This window comes from Mastigoproctus giganteus, chromosome 8 (assembly GCF_048544385.1).
Source record: "Mastigoproctus giganteus isolate SK-2022 chromosome 8, ASM4854438v1, whole genome shotgun sequence".
Taxonomy (NCBI): Eukaryota; Metazoa; Arthropoda; class Arachnida; order Uropygi; family Thelyphonidae; genus Mastigoproctus; species Mastigoproctus giganteus.
This window is the reverse complement of record NC_143582.1, coordinates 59,693,370-59,715,970: the sequence shown is the minus strand read 5'-3', so window position 1 is coordinate 59,715,970 and position 22,601 is coordinate 59,693,370. Positions and strand designations below refer to the sequence as shown.

Genomic DNA, 22,601 nt, shown 5'->3' with positions numbered 1-22,601 from the left:
TCATATCGGTCTCACTTTTATTATTATTATTAGCCATATGATGCAATGAAGTATGAAGGTTATGCTGCACCAGCCAAAAAAAAAATTTCTGAATTAGAGAGAGAGAGAGTTTTTTTTTTTGTTTTGTTTTTGTTTGTTATTTGGAGCATTAGCAACTAAGGCCATATTGCTCCGGGATATGCGGTGGTCATTCCCTGACCTTCCCGCATCCTCCGTATTTGGTGGTGACGGGCTCGAACCCCGGTCTAATCAAGAAGCGTGTGCTACGCACTGTTGCTCCTTCCCACCTGGCCACGGAGACGCCAGAGAGAGAGAGAGAGAGATTTGATCAAATTTGGTCATTCTTCGACAAACAAATCCTCTGTTTGCGCCTTCACAACAATGAGACTGTTAGTAACCCTGGTTTTAATACCACGTGTGGGCCATTCTATGTTAGGTTTTCTAAGGGTCCTTGCTCAACCATCTTCAATTTTGTTGAAACTTAGTGTGGATGTTTAAACAGATTTCAAATGAAGCTGTGCAAAATTTCAGTTAAAAGGTAAAAGGTAAACTGCAGCCATTATCAACCCACTGCAGGATGGAAGCCTCCTCAACAATTCAACGTTGAGGAAAAATGGACCATAATCTGCCATACTGGTCCAGTGCGGGTTGGTAGATCGACCATATTTAGCAGTCAGGAGCTTGAACCCCGGTCTATTCAAGGAGCATGTGCTACTGCACTCCCGCTCCTGACCACTGGTCTACGGAAACCGCCTCAGTTAAAAATATATATTCTTGAGGCAACAGCACCTTTTTTGTGGAGGTCTCTGTGTTTTGACTAAGTTTTAAGTGGTACTGTTGCACAACATTGAGAGGTAGTGCTCTGAAACTTGGTATATCTAGTTAACTTTTTGGAAGAGAATGCAAAACTTTTGGTGTACAGGCTCAAAAACCTTCACATTTTTTTTTCAATTCTGTCTGAAACTGGCACCAAAAATTTGTTGCAACATATTTTAAGCAAGACTTTTGAAAGTCATAACTTTGAAATAAAAAACTTTGATCAAAGTTTTTTATTTCAAAGGAAAGCGCAGAGTTTCAGCTACAAGGATCATGGTTTACCTCTTTTGTGTCTTTTGCACTTAACTTTTGCACTTTTGCCTCTTTTGCACTTAAGGCCCTAAAATTAAGCCTAAACATCCATATTGTTATTTTGTGAGATCCAGGAACACATTCAGTATGTGTATGCACAATCATCAAAATGTCAAGAAAATGCTATCAGCAAGTCTTGTTGAATGTGATTACAAGGTTCTCTGTGATTTGGAGTCAAAAGATTGTATGCTTCATTGGTGTGAAAAATGTTTCTAGAGAATATTTTTGAAAACAATGAACCAGAAGATATTATTGAATTCAAGAAATGAATACACACTGACAGAGGTACACTGGACACAAAGTAATTAACAACAGAAGATTTTATTGAAGAGTTGAGTACAAAGATATTTAACCTTTCCTGTCATCACTACATTGCTAGACACCAAAGCTACCATTTGAAGTCAACAAAGGAAAGCCTAATGACAGGAGAATTGTTCATCTTGATGGATTTTGCAGAAATTACTCATCTGTTCTGCAAGATTATTATTCGGATGTTGCACTTCAGAATATGTTTTGTTTCTGCATAATCAGTGACTGCCTTCGACATGACACAATTGCAGTGCATGTTTTTCTAACCAACTTAATTGAATATTTCAAGAGTTTCATGACAGAAAGTGGGCACATTTACTAATTCAGTGATGCTTCTGCAGCTCAATACAAGAATTTCAAGAATTTTATTAACTTGTGTCATCATCAGAAGGATTTTGATATCAGTGCTGAATGGAATTTCTTTGGCACTAGCCATGGCTAATCACCATGTGATGTAATTGGAACAATAAAATGATTGGCGGCACATTCAAGTCTTCAACACCCAATTGAAAACCAAATCCTGACACCAAGAAACATGTTTGAATTTTGTGACAAGCAAGTGACTGGAATAAAATTCTGTTTTGTTTCTAAAGAGGAAATTGAGCAAGTAAGGCCATTTCAAGAGAAAAGATTCATAGACAGTCATACTACTGCTGGAACAAGAGAAAATCATCACTTCATTTCTATCGAGGCAAGACAGATTTACGTTTGCAGAGTATCAAATGACACACCATCATCATTTGTAGCTCATGTAGATCAGACTAGTGAAACCAATATTCAATATGTGCCAATTGTTAAATTAAAACCTGGCCAATACATTGCCTGTATTTATTACAATAATTGGTGGATTGGAAATATTTGTGAAATTTCATTTGAAGAACATGATGTATTGGTAAATTTCATTCATCCTCATGGAGCAGCTCGCTCATTTCACTGGCCTGCTAGACAAGATGTTTGATGCATTCCTGAACAACAAATTATTGCCAATCTTCCAGCTCTAAAAACAACAATGGGAAGACAATATAGCTTGCCTGAAGTAGTAATATCAACCATCAATGAAAAATTCCAGTCCATTATGAAGCAGTGATTCAATATCTTCACATTCACTTGCTTATTTTAAATTGTATTGTGTTTTAAATAAATTTTGTTGCAGTTATAACTTCTTTCAAGCTTAGAAACCCATAGAACATCATCTTTATGCTTGGAATCCTGAATAAAGACCACTTTTAGGGCTTGGGAACTTGCACTAAAGAAACCCATGCAATTTCTTTTCTTGCGATTTGCACCCCCATTGTAAAAAATACAGATCTTTTTGTGCATTAGCAATATATCCTTTGTCCTTAAACCAAAGGGCCGAGAAATTGCTGAAAATTTCACTCCTGTAAATGCAAGAGTTCTGTCCTTATTGAGATCTAAAACTTCACCATCAAATAAGTATGCAAATATTATGTGGAAAATATAATAAGGCCATTTTTTAGGCCTTAAGCAGCAAGACACAAAACTAAAAAACCATGATTCTTGTTGCTTAAAACCTGCCCTTTCCAATGGTGGCAAAAACGAGATATCTTAATGTGTGACACATTAAGATATTTGCCCCTAGAGACAGGTCAAATTTTGACTTTCAAATTTTGGGTCTATCTTTGAAGGAAAATATCTCAGCCAGAAAACAAGTAAAAGAGCCCTTATTGAGTTAGGCTGAATTCATGCAGATGTTAAATGTAATGCCCAAAGAAGAAGGTACCAAAGGTTTTTATTTCAAAGTTATGGCTTTCAAAAGTCTTGCTTAAATTTGTCACGACAAATGTTTGGTGTCAGTTTTAGACTGCATTGTAAAAAATATGAAGGATTTTGAGCCTGGACACCAAACGTTTTGCATTCTCTGCCAAAAGTTAACTACCAAGTTTCAGAGCACTACCTCTCAATGTCGTGCAACAGTAACAATTAAAACTTATAAAAAATTTTTGCAATTTGCTCCGTGTAACATAAGTGACCTCCACAAAAAAAAAAAAAGTGCTGGTGCCTCAAGTATACTATATTTTAAACTGAATTTTTGCACAGCTTCTTTGGAAACCTGTTTAAACATCTACACCAAGTTTCAACAAAATTGAAGATGGTCAAGCAGGGTCTATCTTCAAAATTAGGCCACTTGACATGGAATCACCGATGTGCAAGTCCTGAAATATACAGAATCTAGTATATTGGAGGTGACACCCAGGTGTAAGCCAACATATGCAGGTGTCGAGGTGTGGCATCCACACCACACAGAGAAATGCTTTCCCTGTGTGTTACCAGCCAATACAAGATGACAGATAACTCTCCTCAACCATGGCAATATATTACCACTTTCCTTATTGGAAGCCTGAAATTGTGAAGCTCATGTTTTGTCTCCAGAAAAAACACGCACACCGGTAAATATCTACATTTCACTTCACATCATCCCCATAGTACCAAAAAAGCCATCCTACACAACCAAATCTACAACGCTATCAAATTCACCTCTTCACAAAACGATCTACACAATGAACTTCAATACCTTACTGATAAATTCATAGCCAGGAGCTACCCCCCTCAACTCATCCAACACACAATATCCACCGCTAAAAACAGTATTAATAACCCCACCAGACACAGTCACAAGACAAATACTTGCATAGTTCTCCCTTACCATAGTGAACTCGCAGCACAATTCCGACGTACATTCAAAGATACCGACATCTCCCTCACCTTCTCCACTTACAATAAACTAGGTTTCCTATTTAATTCTTATAAAGATACACACAAATATCCCATCAATGATCTCAATAACATAATATATCTCATAAAATGCCAACCAAACTGCGACACCTGTTACATCGGCAGCACTACCACCAAATTCGGTTCCTCCACAACTTCTAATACCCGCGCATACTACCACTTCAACAGTTTTAAGACAAGTCAATCCTGCACTGAGTTAACAACGTATGCTCAAACCTGTGGGTGTGGTTGTGACTCCCCCCCTTGTTGACTCTGCCATCACTATTATTAAACTTAGATCGAGCTACAGAATTCTTCAATATGAAGCCCTCACCATCGAATGGTACCAACACCATTCCGATCTCAACATTATTAATGCTAAACTTCCCTTCAACCTTTCACCGGCTTGGAACCTCTCGCGGCTAAAGTTCCCACGTGTGAAAAAGAGCATCATGGGAGTTTAGATAAACTTTTAAATACAACATGCTCTCACTTCTCTTCCATTTGCCAACTGATGATGGTTTACTTACGAAAGTCTCTCATAACGACTACTGGCACCACTGGTCTTCTCTCTTTTTTTTCATTTACATCTTTTAATCTCTTTATGACAACCAAGGATTGGAATTTGCATTTCTACTTCCTTGCGCTCATTTTAAAATCTGTTTAAAATATTTAAAATATTTTCACCCCATTCCCCGCCTTAGTTCTTTTTAATGCTTCTTCCAACCTAAATTTAACCACCATCTACCAAAAAAATTTATTGCAGATTTATACAAGGTGAGTACCGCTTTCTAAGCATTTGCTATTCATTTTTTAGTCAGATTTATCACGGTATTATAAGGTTACTATAATTTCACTATTGTCAAGCTTTAACTAATTTAAAATAATCAATGTAAAATTAGAGTTTTGCTTTAATTAATATATTTTAAAGTGAAAACAACAAATTGCCACACAATTTTCATTTAAATTCAGTCCAAATGATACACAGATTACTTCCATAAAAACATTTACATACACATTTCGTATTATAAATAAAAAAAAAAATAAATAAAAAAAATGTTTCATTAACTTGGCAACTATTTCAAACAAGAGGAGACATTTCAACCTACCAAAAAAAACCAGAACATATTCATAATTTTTTATTAAATCCTCAAGAATTTCCTCGGTAACCTCTTCTATGGTATCTTCTTCTTTCTGTTTAATAATCCAATCTAAAACTTCTTCTTCTTTCATTAAGTCCCCTGTAAATAAAGAAATACATTTCCTTTACTGTGCTGCAAAATAAATAATTCTGAAATACAATAAATCCCAATTTTAAAATAATAATAATAACAGCATAGCCCTCCCTGAATAGAACTAGAATGGAAGAAAACCAAGGACGTACAAGAGATAGAGTGAGAGATTCGGGAGGAAGAAGTAAAACAGTCGATCAGGAACTCCCACAACTGGCAAACTGTAGGAAGAGATAATGTCCACAACCACTGGTACAAGAAGCTCACTTGAACACTTGAAGAACCTAGCAGAGCAGCTCACTAAAATGATAAGGCACCCAGATACAATGCCAAAATTTCTCACTTAAGAAATTACATATCTGTAGCCTAAAGACCAAGATAAAATAAACCCAGTGAGATACATGCTAATCAACAATGTACACGATCCAAACTAGCTGCATAACCAAGAAGATACCAGATCACTCTGAAAGCTAGAACATAATGGCTAAACAGCAGAAAGGATGCAATCAGATGAGCAAAGAATGCAAGGAGCAATTAACCATAGATGCTGTAGTTATAGAGCAAGCCAACAAGAAGTGGTGCAACCAGTAGAGGGCCTACATCGATTATCACAAGGCCTTCGACTCCATGCCTCATAACTGGCTAATAGAGATGCTGAGGATCCACAAAGTCAATCAGAAAGTGAAAAATTTCCTAGAAGCAATGATGGCAAAATGGAATACCACCATTATGGTTTAGAACATCACAACCAGACCGATCCCTGTCAGGAGAGGAATCTTTCAGGGGCATGCCCTGTGCCCACTGTGGTTCTGTCCAGCACTAAACCCGCTATCTACCATGCTAAACAGCATCAAGTACAGATATAACCTTAAAGAAGGAAAGAAAAACCTGAAGGCTCTCACCCACCTATGTACATAGATGACATTAAGCTCTACGTGACAACCAAGAAGCAACTCAGATCGCTGAAGGATTCGGCAATGATATCAGGATAGAATTTGGTCTAGATAAAAGCAAGACCTACAAGATTGCATCAAGGGTAGGTAGTTGGCCGAAACCAGCTGCAGACTGGTAAAGGGATCGAAGCCATGACAGAGGGCAAGCCCTACAAATACCCGGGGATAATGCAGGATCAGCAGTTACAGCACAAGGAAATGAAAGTATGCTTGACCAAAAAATACCACTAGAGACTAAGTAGCTTGATGGAAGCAAAGATGAATGGAGGAAACGCAGTTAAAGCCATAAATACCAGTCCAAGTACTAACATACTCCCTTGGGATCATAGATTGTACTAGCAGCGAGCTGCAGGATCTTATGAGAAACACAAGGACAATGATGACCAAGAGCTGCCAACATCACCTGAAGTCAGTGTGGAGAGACTGACAACAGCTCAGAAAGAGGGAAGAAGGGGGCCTGATACACCTCATCGAGCAACAGAAAACAGTGATAGCTAACACTAAGGATTACTTCCACAAAAACACAGCAGTCAGATGCTCTTCCCCAAGGCTAAAGGATTCATACTTGTCATGCAAGACTAGGTAATCAATGCCAGGAACTATAGAAAATACATCGCCAAGGAGCTTGGAGTATCAGATAACACATGTCAACAATGCCACCTGGCCTCAGAAATGATCTAACACATCACCACAGAATGCAAGGTGATCACTCAAACAGAGTACACTTGCAGACAAGGCCAGGAAGCCAGGATAATACATCTGAAGCTAGGGAGGAAATACCAGTTAATCGAAGAAAATGTACCATATTACAAGTATGAACCTCAAGCAGTACTAGATAAGCCAACCCACAAGTTGTACTGAGAATGCACCATAATATCATCTTTTAAGGGCACAAAAGGTGATATAGTTGTACACGTTGGCACTAATGATATTAAGAGTAGGAGACCGGCGGAATTACTTAACAAGTACAGGTCACTGTTGAAAAAAAAGCCGTGAATTAGGGTTGAATTTGAAAGTGTCTGCAATTCTGCCCAGACACGATAGGAGGGAGTATATGATGAGAGCCCTGTGAATCAATTCGGCCCTAGAAAGATTGTGCAAGGCTCAAGGAGTAGAATTTTTTTCAGCCTGGTCTGTACTTGTTAACAGAAGAGACTGCTTCTACAGGGATGGGATACACTTAAATAGAAAGGGTGCAAGGATGTTTGCTGATGCTATCGAGGCAGTGTTAGGTGGGTCAGAAAACTGGGTCAGAGAATCTGCTAAATTGGGGGGGGGGTTACAAGGACTAATAGATTAACAGTAGCCACTGGCAGAGGTGAAAGTGATTCTTGCAGTGCTTCTATTGGAATGAGCCGCAGCCTGGAAAATAAGATGCAGGATATTTCAGAGACTGCTAGAAATCATTGGGGTACAAGTAAACACATGGGTTGTGTTAGGGTAGCAAAGAAAAAGAACAGGTACATGTATACTTACGCATACACCAATGCTAGGAGTTTAGTAAATAAATTTGATGAATTTGAGGTATTGCTCAAAACATCAAAGGCAGAAATTGTTGGGATATCAGAGAAGTGGTGTCACACAGATATAAGGAATGCAGAACTGGAATTTGAGGGTTACAATGTCTACAGAAAGAATAGACAGGATAGGAAGGGGGGAGGGGTTATGCTATTAGTTAAAAAATACATAAAATCCAAGAAAGTGAAGCCAGTCGACATTGCTGGACAGTGCAGTGTCGAGTCAGTTTGGTGTGACATAAGCATTGGGAAATCAAAATTGAGAGTAGGAGTGTGCTATAGGCCTAATGACTCTGATGAGTATAATAAGAAACTGCATAGGGAAATAGAGTGGGCCAGTAAATCAGAGAGTCTTATAATGGGGGATTTTAATTTCCCAGATATTGACTGGAATTTGGGGGCTGGTCACTCACAACACTAGCAGGGCTTTTGTGGATTTATTGGATGATTGTTTTCTACATCAGCATGTTCGGGAGGCAACTAGAGGGAGGAATACTCTTGATTTGATTATCAGTACTGATTCTTCATGCATTAAGAATCTGCAGGTAAATAAGGGTTATTGCTTTCGTAAAGGCGACTACGATGGACTGAGACAGTATTTAAATTCTATACAGTGGGACCAACTAATGATGTTACCAACAGCAAATTCAAAATGGGAAGCATTCAAAGAACTTATCTTGGAAGCTACTAGGCTTTACATACCAACTAAGAAATATTGTTTAAGGTTTAGGCCTAAGTGGATGTCAGATGAACTAATGAGACATATGGCAGAGAAGAAAAATGCATGGGATACATACAAATTAACACGTGACACAGAAGCCTATGATAGATACAAGTTGATCTGTAATCAAGTTACAAAGGAAGTTAGGCAGGCGAAGGCAGATTACGAGAAATCTTTGGCAAGGGATGCAAAGAAAAACAGCAAAGAGTTCTTTACATATGTAAACTCTAGAAGGAAGGGGATGAATCAGATTGGTCCACTTGATATCGATGGGTCAACTGTTGATGATCCTGCTCAGGTAGCTAACAAACTAAGTGAATATTTTGCATCGACATTCACACATGAGAAGTTATTCAGCGAGGGGAATGCCAGAGGTGTGTTCAACTCTGGCAGTAAGCTAGAGAATCTTGTAATAACTGAGAGTAAAGTGGAGGAGAAATTGTTGAAGATAAATACAAGAAAGGCACCTGGGGTGGATGGGATCTATCCAGTTATATTAAAGGAGGCAGCAAAGGAAGTATTGTTGTTTGTTTGTTTGTTTGTTTCAGGATTTATTAGGCGCATCGGCAACTATGGCCATAGTGCGCCATACATATGGTAACTATGCATGCCATTTCTTCTCAAATAGAGAAAATGGAAAAAAGGAACCAGAAAGTAATTTTTTTTTTTCCTTCCCTAAAGGAGGTGATATACTTTAATCAACTTGAGAAAGTTATAAATGCTTGAGACATTTGTTTCATTGTTTAAAAGTGAGGTAAGTGTAGGATCTTTTGTTGTGGCTGAAGTGCAAAGTTTGTCATTCACTTGTATATTTTGTGCATTCAACCAGAATGTGTTTCACTGAGAGCATTGTATTACAGTGATGACATTGAGCAGGTATCTCTCCTCTTAAAAGATAACTATGAGTAATATTTCTGTGTCCTATTCGCAGACGAGCCAAAATTACCTCCTGATGTCGGATTGAACTAAACCTGGAAGGCCATCGCTCAAGGTTTGGCTTGATACTTCGAAGCTTATTTTTTGGTTGATTTTCCCATGATAACTGCCATTGGCACATGCATTTTTCCTGGATTATTGGTCAATAGTCTTGATGAGGCACTTTCCACTTTTTCTCGGATGGTAGGTGGGCTAATTTGGCAGCATTGTCCGCTAGTTCATTTCCAGGAATTCCCATATATCCAGGGACCCAGCAGAAGCGTATGTTTTTCCCAAGTTGTGATAAGGTATGTAGACAGCTGACTATTCTTTTCACAACTGGGTGGGTGATGTTCATGGTGTTTTTTAGTGCTTGAAGTGCACTTAAAGAATCTGTGAAAATTATGCTGTTGCTAATGTCAGAAGACTCAATATGATTCAGTGCAACCTGAGTTGCTATTAGTTTGGCGGAAAATATACTGAAATCACATTATAACTGATAAGCTAATGTGATGTTTTGAAAAACTGCGGCGATTCCAACGTGGACATCATTCTTTGATCCATCAGTATGTACTATGGAAAAGGTGGGAAACTGGTCCACTACTGCATGGTATAGTTGCAAGAAGTTTTCTCTATGCAATCTACATTGCATAGAGATGCAGATGTAAGTCACATGAGGGTGGAATGATATGCCAAGGAGCAAGAGAGGTTGGGAGGCTATGTGCCACAATGTCTAAGGTTAAATTTAGTTCTTCTAAGATGAGTTTTATTCTCATACCCAAAGGACGATTAGCATTAGGGCAGTTTTGGTATAACCTGGTGTGCTCTGATGAGAAAAGTATCTGCCAGTTTGGGTGTTCTGGCATAGATCTAATTTTATAGGTGTAATGTAGTATCAGTTGTTGTCGTCTGATTGAGAGAGGAGGTTCGTGTGCTTCAGCATATAGGCTATGTATTGGAGACGTGCGATATGCTCCTAATGCAACGCGTATTCCACTATGATGGATAGGGTCAAGCCAGCGAAGGGCACTAGGTCTTGCTGAACTATACACTGGTGCTCCGTAGTCAAGTTTTGATCTTATTAATGCTCTATATAACAGTAATAAAGTAAGGCGATCAGCTCCTCAATTAGTTGCAGAGAGAACCCGGATGATATTTAGTTTTTGTTGACATGATGTTCTTAGTCTTTTGATATGCTCAACGAAAGTGAGTTTATGGTCTAAAGTGATTCCTAAGAACCGTATGCTGGGATGAACTGCTATTGGTTGGCGATTCAGTTGTAGCTCCGGATTTGGATGGAGTTTGCGTTGGTGGCAAAAATGGATGCAAATGTTTTTTCTGGACAAAGTTGAAATCCATTAGTCTGAGCCCGTGAACAGATCTTATTTATTGATCCTGGCAACTGTCTCTCAATAGTATTCATGTTTTTAGCATGACACCAAATACTAAGGTCGTCTACAAACAGGGCTTTATCAATAGTGTTTGGAATTTGTCCGGCGATGGTGTTTATTGCAATTATAAAGAGTGTAGCACTGAGTACAGAGCCTTGAGGAACTCCTTCTTGTGAAAAAACTTGGGACAGTGAGGTTTTGAATCGAACCTGGAATGTACGCTTGCAGAGGAAATTCTGTATGAAAATCGGGAGGTGACCCCCGAAGTCCATGGCGATGTAATTCATGGAGTATTCCATACTTCCACGTGGAATCATAGGCCTTACTGATATCAACGGAGACTAACACATGGTGTTCCGATTTGAGGAATGCATTCCGAATGGAATTCGCTAGTCTGACTAGTATATCTAGTGTAGATCTGTTTTGTCGGATACTGTATTGTGCAGAATGCAGCAGGTTGAGATTTTCAAGGTACCAGATCAGTCAGCGGTTCACCATCTTTTCGAGAATTTTGCAAATGCAACTGGTCAAGGCGATTGGTCTATAATGAGTGGGATTTATAGGGTCTTTACCTGGTTTAGGGAAGGCAAGGACCGTAGCATGATGCCATTGATTAGGGAATTTATCTTCCAGGAAGAGTCTATTGAATAGATGAAGAAGTAACTAATGATTCGGTACTTAGTTTCTGAATCATGGAATAGTGAATGTTATCTGGTCCTACAGCACTGCGTCTAGATGTTGACAAAGCTCTATGTAATTCGTGAATGGTAAAAGGTAAGTTGTATTATTCATCTCCTTTTGAAGAGAAGTTTAACTTTTGTTTTTCTAAACTTGTTTTTAATGTTCTGAAGGTCGGTGTATAACTTTCTATTGTTGATGTTTTTGCAAAGGTTTCACATAGTATATTGGCAATTCCAGCAGGATCATTTACATTCTGCCCTCTCCATTCCACGATGGGTAGGGGTATCGTTTTATATCTGCCACTCATTTTTCTGATTGCTTTCCAAATTTTATGTGTAGACGTTGCTTGATTAATAGTCGAAGTGAAGCGGATCCAAGCAGCCTTTTGATTGCAGCGTCTAACATATCTCGCTCTTGCTCTAGCACGCTTATATTGAATGAGATTGGTTGTAGTTGGACTCCGGCGAAAAGAATTCCAAGCTTTGCTTTGCACTTTTTTAGCCACAAGGCATTCATCACTCCACCAGGTTTTTGGATGAATCGGTAATTTTGATGAGGATTTCGGTACGGTTTGTTCTGCTGCATGTAATATCGTTTTGGTGACATAGTCAACTGCTTCGTCACTTGTGGAATTTTGGATTATTTCGGGATCAAGCTTGGTTAATTTTTTATAGGACTGCCAATCTGCTTTATCAGTAAGCCAATGCGGAATTTTAGTAGGATGATGAGGGGGCTTATTAAGTAATTCAATTATTATGGGGAAATGATTGCTATGTAGTGGATCGTTGTTTATCGTCCACTTTAGAATAGGATATAAGGTTGCTGAACAGATAGACAAGTCTATTGCAGTGCTTGTTCCTGAAGGAAGGTGAACATATGTAGGTGAACCGTCATTTAGAAGAAGGAGGTTATTACTGTCTAGACACTGTTCAATTAGTTTTCCTCTTTGGTCGATGTTGCTGTTACCCCATAGAGTGTGATGACCATTTAAGTCTCCCAGAATGAGGAAAGGTGTTGGGAGTTGAGCTATAGGATTGTTGAGATCATTTTGTTGGAAGGTATAAGCTTGGTGGGATGTATAAGGAGCAGATTGTCATATGGATGTCAGCAGCTACACGGACTGCTACTGCCTCGAGGGGAGAGTTCAGTGAGACCTGTTTGGTAGGAATATGTGGGTTTGTTAAAATAGCTACACCACCATGTGCGATATTCTGATTTGTTCTGTCTTTTCTAATAATGTTATAACGAGACAGTTTTGGTGTATTTTGGGGTTTTAAATAAGTTTCTTGAAGGCAGATACATATTGGTGAGTATTTACACGAAAGATCGTATAGGTCATCGATATTGGCACGGAATCCATGACAATTCCACTGTATTATTCTGTTCATTGTTTATCTCTTATTAGACTTGAGCGTTTTCGGGTTGCTGAGGTTTTCTGTTTTTCACTTTTGTTTTTATCTTTTTTTGGGAAGGAAGGCCTTTCGGTGTCCATGTCTTCTTCAACAAAAATTTGAAGAACAGGGTCATCTGCTGATTTTTCTTTAGTGTTCATTTGTTGTTGGTGACTAGAAGTTAGGATATGTTTTTCTTTAAGTCCTTCATCCGGAGTGTGTATGTTTTCTTGTGGTATGGTAATTGGTGTATTGACTGCTTGGGTTTGAGTTGCACTGTACAAAGATTTTACGTAATTCGAGAAAGACTCTTTTGGGGGTACTGTTAGTTCAGTTTGTGATCCGGTTGATTGGAATTTTTTGGTGGCTTGGGCATACGTAGGTCTGTTTGCATGAGTTGGTGGTGAGATGATTCTTTTTGCTTCTTGGTAAGAAACATTATGCTCAGTTTTATATTTCTGGATAAGTTTCTCACTTTTCCAGCAATCACATATTCTAGCATAAGCGGGATGATCTTTTTTGCAATTTGGACATACTGATTGAGGAGCATTACAGTTTTCACAATCATGTTCAATTGAACCACACTTTGTACAAGTAGGGGTTTCCCGGCAAGCGGTTTGGGAATGTCCATACTTCTGGCATCAGAAACACCGTAGTGGGTTTGGGACATATAGTCTGACATTACATAGCAGATATCCGGCCTTAATGGATGATGGACGATTCGGTGTATTAAAGGTCAAGATCAGGTTGCGGGTAGGGATCAGATTGCCATCTTTTCTGGCGGAGATTCTCTTGACATGAATAACTCCTTGTTCTTTCAGTTCTTCTAGCATTTCTTCTTCAGATACATCTAGTAACTCCCAGTCTGAGATCACTCCTTTAGAGGTGTTTAGTGATCTGTGGGGCATTACAGTTACTGGGAGTCCTGCAGAGAAATTAGTTTTCAGAAGTCGCTCAGAATGTTTGGCATTCGATGTCTCAATGAGAATATCTCCTGATCTGAGTCTTTTTACGGATTTCAGAGATCCTGCTCTACTTTCCAATTCCTTTTGAACTCTAAAATGGAGAAAGTTTGCCAACTGCATTCTCACCAGTTGAGTGGATGATCAGATAGGTTGGAACTGGATAGGTCTCTGGCTCAGTTTTTTGGCACTTTGCAGTTTCTGCTGTGGAACTGTCTTTCTTTTTTGGTATCTGGGTTGCGTCTGGAAGCCCAGATAAGTCTGAGTTTGATTTACTCATCATATGCTCTTTTTGGCCACGGGAGATTGTCTTTTTCTCCCAGGTTACCAGCCCCGCCACGTGGAGGCAAGAGCGGTGCCACCTAGTGACCCAAGCGAAGAAAAGGGTTAGTATTAACCACAAATAAAACAGGGATTAAAGAATGGTGGCTTTCCTTTCTAGGTTATAGTATTTGAATATATCTATTTAATTATAATATTCAGGAGCGATCGGACTTTCGAAACTCAGAAAAAATGTATTTACAGTTAAGCGTACTAGATAATCACTCTGGAAAGGCGCTATGGTCACTAATATCGCTTGGCACTCAGGGCCGCAAAGGAAGTAAGCAAACCCTTAGCCATAATGAGAGCTTCCTTGGACTCAGGGGAAGTACCCATGGACTGGAGATGTGCAAATGTGACCCCAATTCACAAAGGAGGATCAAAGGCTGACACAAGTAATTATAGACCTGTGAGTTTAACTTCCGTTCCCAGAAAATTAATGGAGGCACTGGTTAAAGAAGCACTACAGGATCATTTAGACAAGAGTTCAGTTATAGCTCGGACACAGCATGGTTTTGTTAAGGGGAAGTCTTGCCTGACCAATTTGATTGGATACTATGATGCAGTCACAAAAGAACTGGATGCATGGAATAACTTGATATTATATACTTGGATCTTAGAAAGGCTTTTGATACTGTTGCACATGGAAGACTGCTGCACAAATTGGAGCAGTGTGGCATTGGAGGCAAATTGCTGCTATGGATAAAGGGGTGGTTGAGGGGGAGAAGACAGAGAGTGGTAATCAATGGACACTGCTCATCGTGGACTAGTGTTATTACTGGAGTCCCTCAGGTTTCAGTATTGGGTCCATTATTGTTTTCTGTATTTATAAATGACATTGATGATGGTATATCAAGCTTAATGTCCAAGTTTGCAGACGATACGAAGATTGGCAGGGTTGTCAAGGACACTACTGACACTATGCTACTGCAACAGGACCTGGAATGGTTGAGCAGATGGGCTGAGAGGTCGCAAATGAAGTTTAACATTGACAAATGTAAAGTACTACACATGGGAAACAGCAACCCCAGAGCAACGTATCAACTCTGTGGTACTACACTGACAGTGGTAGAGAATAAAAGGGACCTGGGGGTGGTTGTGCAGGCAGATATGAAGTTTTCTGAGCAGTGCAGACGGGCTGCAAGAATAACTCATGGTGTATTGTCGATGATATATAGGAATTTTTCTAGCAGGGATAAGGAGGTGATTATTCCCTTGTATAAGGCAATGGTCAGGCCACACCTAGAGTACTGTATGCAGGTCTGGAGGCCTCATTTCAAGAAGGATGTAAAGATGCTGGAACGAGTACAGAGAAGGGCAACAAGATTAGTGAATGGAACAAAGGGGTGCTCTTACGAAGAAAGGCTTAAGTTTTGCAAATTACAGTGTCTGGAAGACTAGGCACCAGCGAGGTTATCTGATAGAGGTGTATAAAGCCTTGAATGGTTTGAGCATGCTCAATGCTGATGGGATTCTTCCTCTTGCTCAGAATAATCACCTGAGAGGGCATAAGTTCAAATTGAGGAAGGACAGATGTAGGATAGACGTGAGGAAATTTGCCTTTAGCCAGCGGGTGGTTGGTTGGTGGAAGAGACTTCCATCCCGTGTCGTGGAAGTTGATAGCCTAAATAAGTTTAAGGCTCAGCTGGACAGGTATTTCGAATGAACAGAGGGGTGAAGTGGAAGTGGTTATTTTTTATTTATTTATTTATTTTTTTTTTTTTTTGGCTGATGCTGCATAAGCTTGCTTTCTTGCATCTAATGCCTCTACTAATGCTAATGACGGACAAGACAATTCCGCACAAAAGACCAGCCATAACCTTTCTTGACAAGAAGGAAAAGGCTACTTACTTGATCAACATAGCGGTGCCCAACACCAACAACCTCCAGAAAACATCGGACCAAATACAGAAAGTCAAAGATATTTGGCATATGGAACAAGTAACAACTATTCTGACCACAGTGTCAACCATCAGCATGGTGACAAAGAGCCTCCATAAGAACCTAGCAACAACAACAAGCCTCCCAGAGAACACTTAGAGGCAAGAAAGCTGCAATCCTGAATACCTGTGGGATAGTAAAAGAGTTCCTCAATCAACAGTAACAATAAAAATACTAATAGTAACTGGACACAACAATAACCCTATGCAGTTGGTACCAGTACCCATCAGGAGGCAGAAATCTTCGATCTCTTTGCCAGTTGGCAGCTGGTAGTTTAGGCCGACTAATTTCCCATGATGCAATCCGTGTGTCTTGCATTTGTCTGGACCAAATTCCATCCTGATATCATTGTTGAATTCTTCGGTGATCCAGAGTAGTGGCTGGAGTTGCTTCTCAATTGCAGTGTACAGCTCGATCTCGTCCATGTAGATCAGATGGGTGATGTACAAATTTTTCCTTCTTTCTTTAAGGTTATATCCATACTTGCTGCTATTGAGCACAGTGGATAATAGGTTGAGTGCTAGACAGAACCACAACGGGCCCAGGGTATCTCCCTGAAAGATTCCTCTCCTGATGTTGATTGGTCTAGTTGTAGTGTTCTTGACCTTAATTGTGATACTCCATTTCACTATCATTGTTTCTAGGAAGTTTGTTACTGTAAGATTTACTTTGTAGATCTTCGGCATCTTTTCCTGAGTGAAGACCTTGCGGTAATTGATGTATGGTGTGTACAGGTTACTGCGCTACTTGAAAGCTTACTCTATAACTGTGACATCCATGGTTGTATCCTTTCTGTTGTTTGGTCATTACGTTCTATCTCTCCAAGTGGTCTGATATCTTCTTGGTTATGCAGTTAATTGGGATCTTGTACATCGTTGGGAGACAGGTGATTGGCATGTATCTCACTGGATTTATTGTATCTTGGCCTTTAGGCTTCAGATACGTGATTCCTTCAGTGAGAAACTTGGGGATTGTCTCTGAGTGCTTTATCATTTGGGTGAACTGCTCTGCTAGTTGCTTGTGTGTGCAAGTGAGCTTCTTGCACCAGTAGGTGTGGATGTTATCTATTCCCAAGGTTCACCAATTGTGGGAGTTCCTGATCGACTGTTCCCAAATTACCCACTCTCTCATCTCTTGTATGTCTCCTTGGTTTTCTTCATTTCTAGTTCTGAGGGGCTCTTACTTCACTGCTCCATATCTTGCCCCAGAACTCCTCGATCATCTTCTGCTTGGGTGGTCTATTTCCATCTTTCCTGTCTTCTCCGCGGCTCCTGTAGAAGGCTCTTTGGCCCTGACTGAAGATTCGGTTGTTTATTTTCCTCTGGAAGCTCTCTTTGTATTGGTGTAGTCCCTTCCTGAGTGTGAGGAGGTTCTGTTTCAGTGTGTTCAAGTATTCTCCTATTCTCTGAATTTTGGTCACATGTTTGCTGTGGGCTCTATCTCTCTTCAGGATGCTCTTCACTTTTCCAATCAATTTCTTACTCCTATTGCCCTGTTGGTACTGGGACAATTGGTGTATCTTGACTCTTAATTCTTCTGCTGAAATCTTCTATCTCATGCAGGTGGTTCCTTCTTTTTTTTTAGTTCTTCTGCCGCTGGTCTCTCGTTTCTCTTGCATTAATCCTAATGGCTGTTATGGCAGCACAGTATATGGCTGCATGGATGGCCTCCAGAATTGCACCATTGTTGTCAAGGTAATATGATATTATTTGCAAATTGGGGCAGTCTGTGACTCTCCATAGGATTCTATTCAGCCTCTGCTTCGGTATCACATGGGTCTTTGTGGGGTCCATTCCTTTGAATTCTGTTAGGGCCTTCTTCCACTCATCTTCTATTCTGGATATCACAATCTCGTCTCTTTCCACTTCAACTGCTTTTAGTTGTATTTCTTCTTGCTCTCCTTCCTCTAGTTGCATATTGTCCATATTCTTTGCAGTTGATTGCTCATGTCCTGCTTGATTTTTTCCTAGATTACAGGAGCTATTAGGTTCTTTGTGATAATGGTCCTTCTGTGGTGGATATTTGCTGTTCGGTGATCTGAATACTCGGAAATCATTCCAACCACTTAGTATGTACTCTACACCTGTACATTGTCATATCCGTCTCTAGCTTGGTTTTTTTTAGTATGCTTGCATGATGTACGTATAAATTTTAATGCTCCACTTCATGCATTGGACTTTCTTCCTTCCTGGGTGGTTACTAGTGCAGTTGTGCAGCAAGCACTTCCAGTTGATGGAGCTGGATGGTTTTTCCCTTCTCTTGTGGTAGCGATATGAGGTGTTGTGCCACCTGCTTTGGTGCTGTGCCACCACTGTCTTCCTCTTGAGACTGTCTTCGACTTTTCGAACTAACCCGTTTGCCTAAAGACTGAACATGAGAGGCTTTATCCTGCACCATACTCGATGCAGTACGATTATTATTTCTCTTCAATATTATCCATCTATGCAGGTGGACCTGTTTAACTTTGGCCTATGTCCAGTGGCCGTGTTATTACATTAAATATTATCTTGCTATACATTAAAAACGTTTTCCTCATAGTGATATTTATTCGAGCCAAAGGGTGAAGACAGCGGGGCAAATACATACTACCAAATTGGAATCTCTCATAATGTGCGATTTGTCACTGGAGCTTGTGGGTTGGTCACTCACACACTATCCAGACTTTTGTGGATTTAATGGATGATTGTTTTCTGCGGCAGCATGTTCGAGAGGTAACCAGAGGGAGATATACTCTTGATCTGATTATCAGCAGCGATTATTTGTACATTAAGAGTGTTCCTTTATCTGCAGATAAAGGAACACTAGGTAGCAGGGATCACAATGTTCTGCTGTGGGATTTAATCAAAGATGTAACGACCATCAGGGGTAAAAGGAAGGGTTTTTGCTTTCGTAAAGGTGACTACAGTGGTCTCAGACAGTTTTTAAATTGCATACAGTGGGACCAACTGATCATGTTACTATCAGCAAATTCTAAATGGGAAGCATTCAAGGAATTAAATGGAGGCTACTAGGCTTTTCATACCAACTAAGAAATACTGTTCACGGTTTAAGCCTAAATGTATGTCAGATGAACTAATGATACTCATAGCAGAGAAGAAAATGCATGGAATGCATATAAATTATCAGGCGACAGAGAAACCTATGGCAGATGTAAGCAAATTTTTAATCAAGTCACAAAGGAGATTGGGCAAGGGAAAACAGATTACAGGAAATCTTTGGCAAAGGATGCTAAGAAAAACAGAAAGGACTTCTTTACTTATATAACTTCTAGAAAGAAGGGGACGAATCAGGTTGGTTCACTTGATGTTGATGGTCCTGCTTCACTTGTTGATGATCCGTTGTTGTCCGTTCACTTGTTGATGATCCTCCTCACAAAGCTGACGAACTGAGTGAGTATTTCGCATCTACATTTACACATGAGGAATTCTGAATGGAAGTGGAAGACAGAAGCTTATTAAAATTTAACAGGGAGCTTAATGATTTTGTAATAACTGACAGCAAAGTTGGGGAGAAATTGTTGAAGTTAAACATAAGAAAGGCACCTGGAGTAGATTGGGATCAATCCAATTATATTAAAGGAGGCAGCAAAGGAAGTAAGCAAACCCCTTAGCCATAATTATGAGAGCTTCCTTGGACTCAGGGGAGGTACCCATGGACTGGAGATGTGCAAATGAGGCCCCAATTCACAGAGGAGGATCAAAGGGCAATACAAGTAATTATAGACCTGTTAGTTTAACATCTGTTTCCGGAAAATTAATGGAGGCACTGGTTAAAGAAGCACTGCAGGATCATTTAGACAAGACTTCAGTTATAGCTCAGACACAGCATGGTTTTGTTAAGGGGAAGTCTTGCCTGACCAACTTGTTTGGATACTATGATGCAGTCACAAGAGAACTGGATGCAGGGAATAACTTTGATATTATATACTTGGATCTTAGAAAGGCTTTTGATATTGTTGCAAATGAAGACTGCTACACAAATTGGAGCAGTGTGACATTGGAGGCAAATTGCTGCTATGGATAAAGCGGTGGTTGAGGGGGAGAAGACAGAGAGTGGTAATCAATGGACACTGCTCATCGTGGACTAATGTTATTAGTGGAGTCCCTCAGGGCTCAGTGTTGGGTCCATTATTGTTTCCTGTATTTATAAATGATATTGATGATGGTATATCAAGCTTAATGTCCAAGTTTGCAGACGATACAAAGGTTGACAGGGTTGTCAAGGACACTACTGACACCATGCTGCTGCAACAGGATCTGGAAAGGTTGAGCAGATGGGCTGAGAGGTGGCAAATGAAGTTTAACATTGACAAATGTAAAGTATTACACATGGGAAACAGCAACCCCAGAGCAATGTATCAACTCTGTGGTACTACACTGACAGTGGTAGAGAATAAAAGGGACCTGGGGGTGGTTGTGCAGGCAGATATGAAGTTTTCTGAGCAGTGCAGACGGGCTGCAAGAATAACTCATGGTGTATTGTCGATGATATATAGGAATTTTTCTAGCAGGGATAAGGAGGTGATTATTCCCTTGTATAAGGCAATGGTCAGGCCACACCTAGAGTACTGTATGCAGGTCTGGAGTCCTCATTTCAAGAAGGATGTAGAGCTGCTGGAACGAGTACAGAGAAGGGCAACAAGATTAGTGAATGGAACAAAGGGGTGCTCTTACGAAGAAAGGCTTAAGTTTTGCAAATTACAGTGTCTGGAGACTAGGCACCAGCGAGGTGATCTGATAGAGGTGTATAAAGCCTTGAATGGTTTAAGCATGCTCAATGCTGATGGGATTCTTCCTCTAGCTCAGAAAAATCACCTGAGAGGGCATAAATTCAAATTGAGGAAAGACAGATGTAGGATAGACGTGCGGAAATTTGCCTTTAGCCAGCGGGTGGTTGGTTGGTGGAACAGACTTCCATCCCTTTTTTTTTTTTTTTTTTTGATTTGGTAGTTGTTGGCACATCGGCTTCTATGGCCAAATTGCGCCTCCCAAGGTTTTGCAGTACTTTGATCCAAGCCCGAGGCGGGAATCGAACCCGTGACCTTTGGGTTGCCGGGCAGGTACTTGACCCACTTGGCTAGCCCGGTCGGCTTCCATCCCTTGTGGTGGAGGTTGATAGCCTAAATAAGTTTAAGGCTCAGCTGGACAGGTATTTTGAATGAACAGAGGGGTGAAGTGGAAGTGGGGTTTTTTTTTTTTTTTTTTTTGGCTGATGCTGCATAAGCTTGCTTTCTTGCATCAAATGCCTCTACTAATGCTAATGCTAATTATATTAAAGGAATCAGCAAAGGAATTATGGCTAAAGCAAACCTTTAGCCATAATTACATAGTATCCTTCTATTTGGGGGAGGTCCTCACAGACTGGAATCGTGCAAATGTATCCCCAATTCACAGAGAGGGATCAAAAGGGGATACGAGTAGTTTAACTTCTGTTCTGGAAAAATAATGGAGGTCACTGGATAAAGAAGCATTGCCTGATTATCTAGATAAGACCAGTAATAATTCAAACACAGCATGGGTTTCTTAAGATAAGTCTTGTTGACAAATTTGATTTGATACTACAATGCGGTAAGAAATACTTTCTGCAATGTAAGAAATAATTTTAATATCATATACTTGGATTTTAGGAAAGATTTTGATACTGTTGCACATTATTATTATTAATATTATTACCAGCCATACAGTGCAAGGAAGCCTGAGGCTTATGCTGCACCAGCCAAAAACAATTCCCGAGTTACCCTGAGAGAAAGAGAGAGAGAGGCTGACAGAAGTAGAAAGGAATCATCAAGAAAGAGAAGAATGATGATATCCAACTCAGGACCCTGGTTGTGCCAGGCCCATACTCACCAGATGTGAGCCCCCATCGAAAACTACTGTACAAGTTGGAGAAGTATGGCATTAATGGCAAGTTACTGCTATGAATAAAAGGATGGTTGAATGGGAGAAGATAGAGAGAGAGTGGTAATCTATGGACACTCCTGTTTGTGGACTAATGTTATAGTGGAGTTCCCCAGAGTTCAGAGTTAGGCCAACTGTTGTTTGGTAGATTTATCAATGATTTGATGAAGGTATATCAGGCTTAATGTCAAAGTTTACAGATGATACAAAGGTTGACAGGGTTGGTAATAGCAATATAAACAGTATGCTGCTAAACAACATCTAAAAAAGTTGGTCAGGCTGGCTGAGAAGTGGCAACTGAAGTTTAACATTGACCAATGTAAAGTACTGCATATGGGTTGACGCAACCCCTGAGAAACGTATCAACTGTGTGGTACTACAATTAAGGTGGTAGAAAACGAAAAAGACCTGAGATTAATTGTGCAGTGAAATATGAAGTTTTCTGAGCAGTGCAGACAAGTTGCCAGAGCACGTCATGGGGTATTGTCAATGAAATACAGGAATTTTTT

At 39.9% G+C, this 22,601-nt stretch overlaps 1 protein-coding gene across 1 annotated transcript in view; it reads right to left on the bottom strand.

Annotated features, from left to right (window-relative positions):
• LOC150081560 (uncharacterized) overlaps positions 1-22,601 on the bottom strand; it is a 710,435-nt gene that overhangs the window by 317,511 nt on the left and 370,323 nt on the right. The window contains exon 17 of the mRNA XM_090380128.1: positions 5,280-5,411. Coding sequence (XP_090236254.1) covers positions 5,280-5,411 — 132 coding nt within the window. The remainder of the gene's footprint in view (positions 1-5,279; positions 5,412-22,601) is intronic.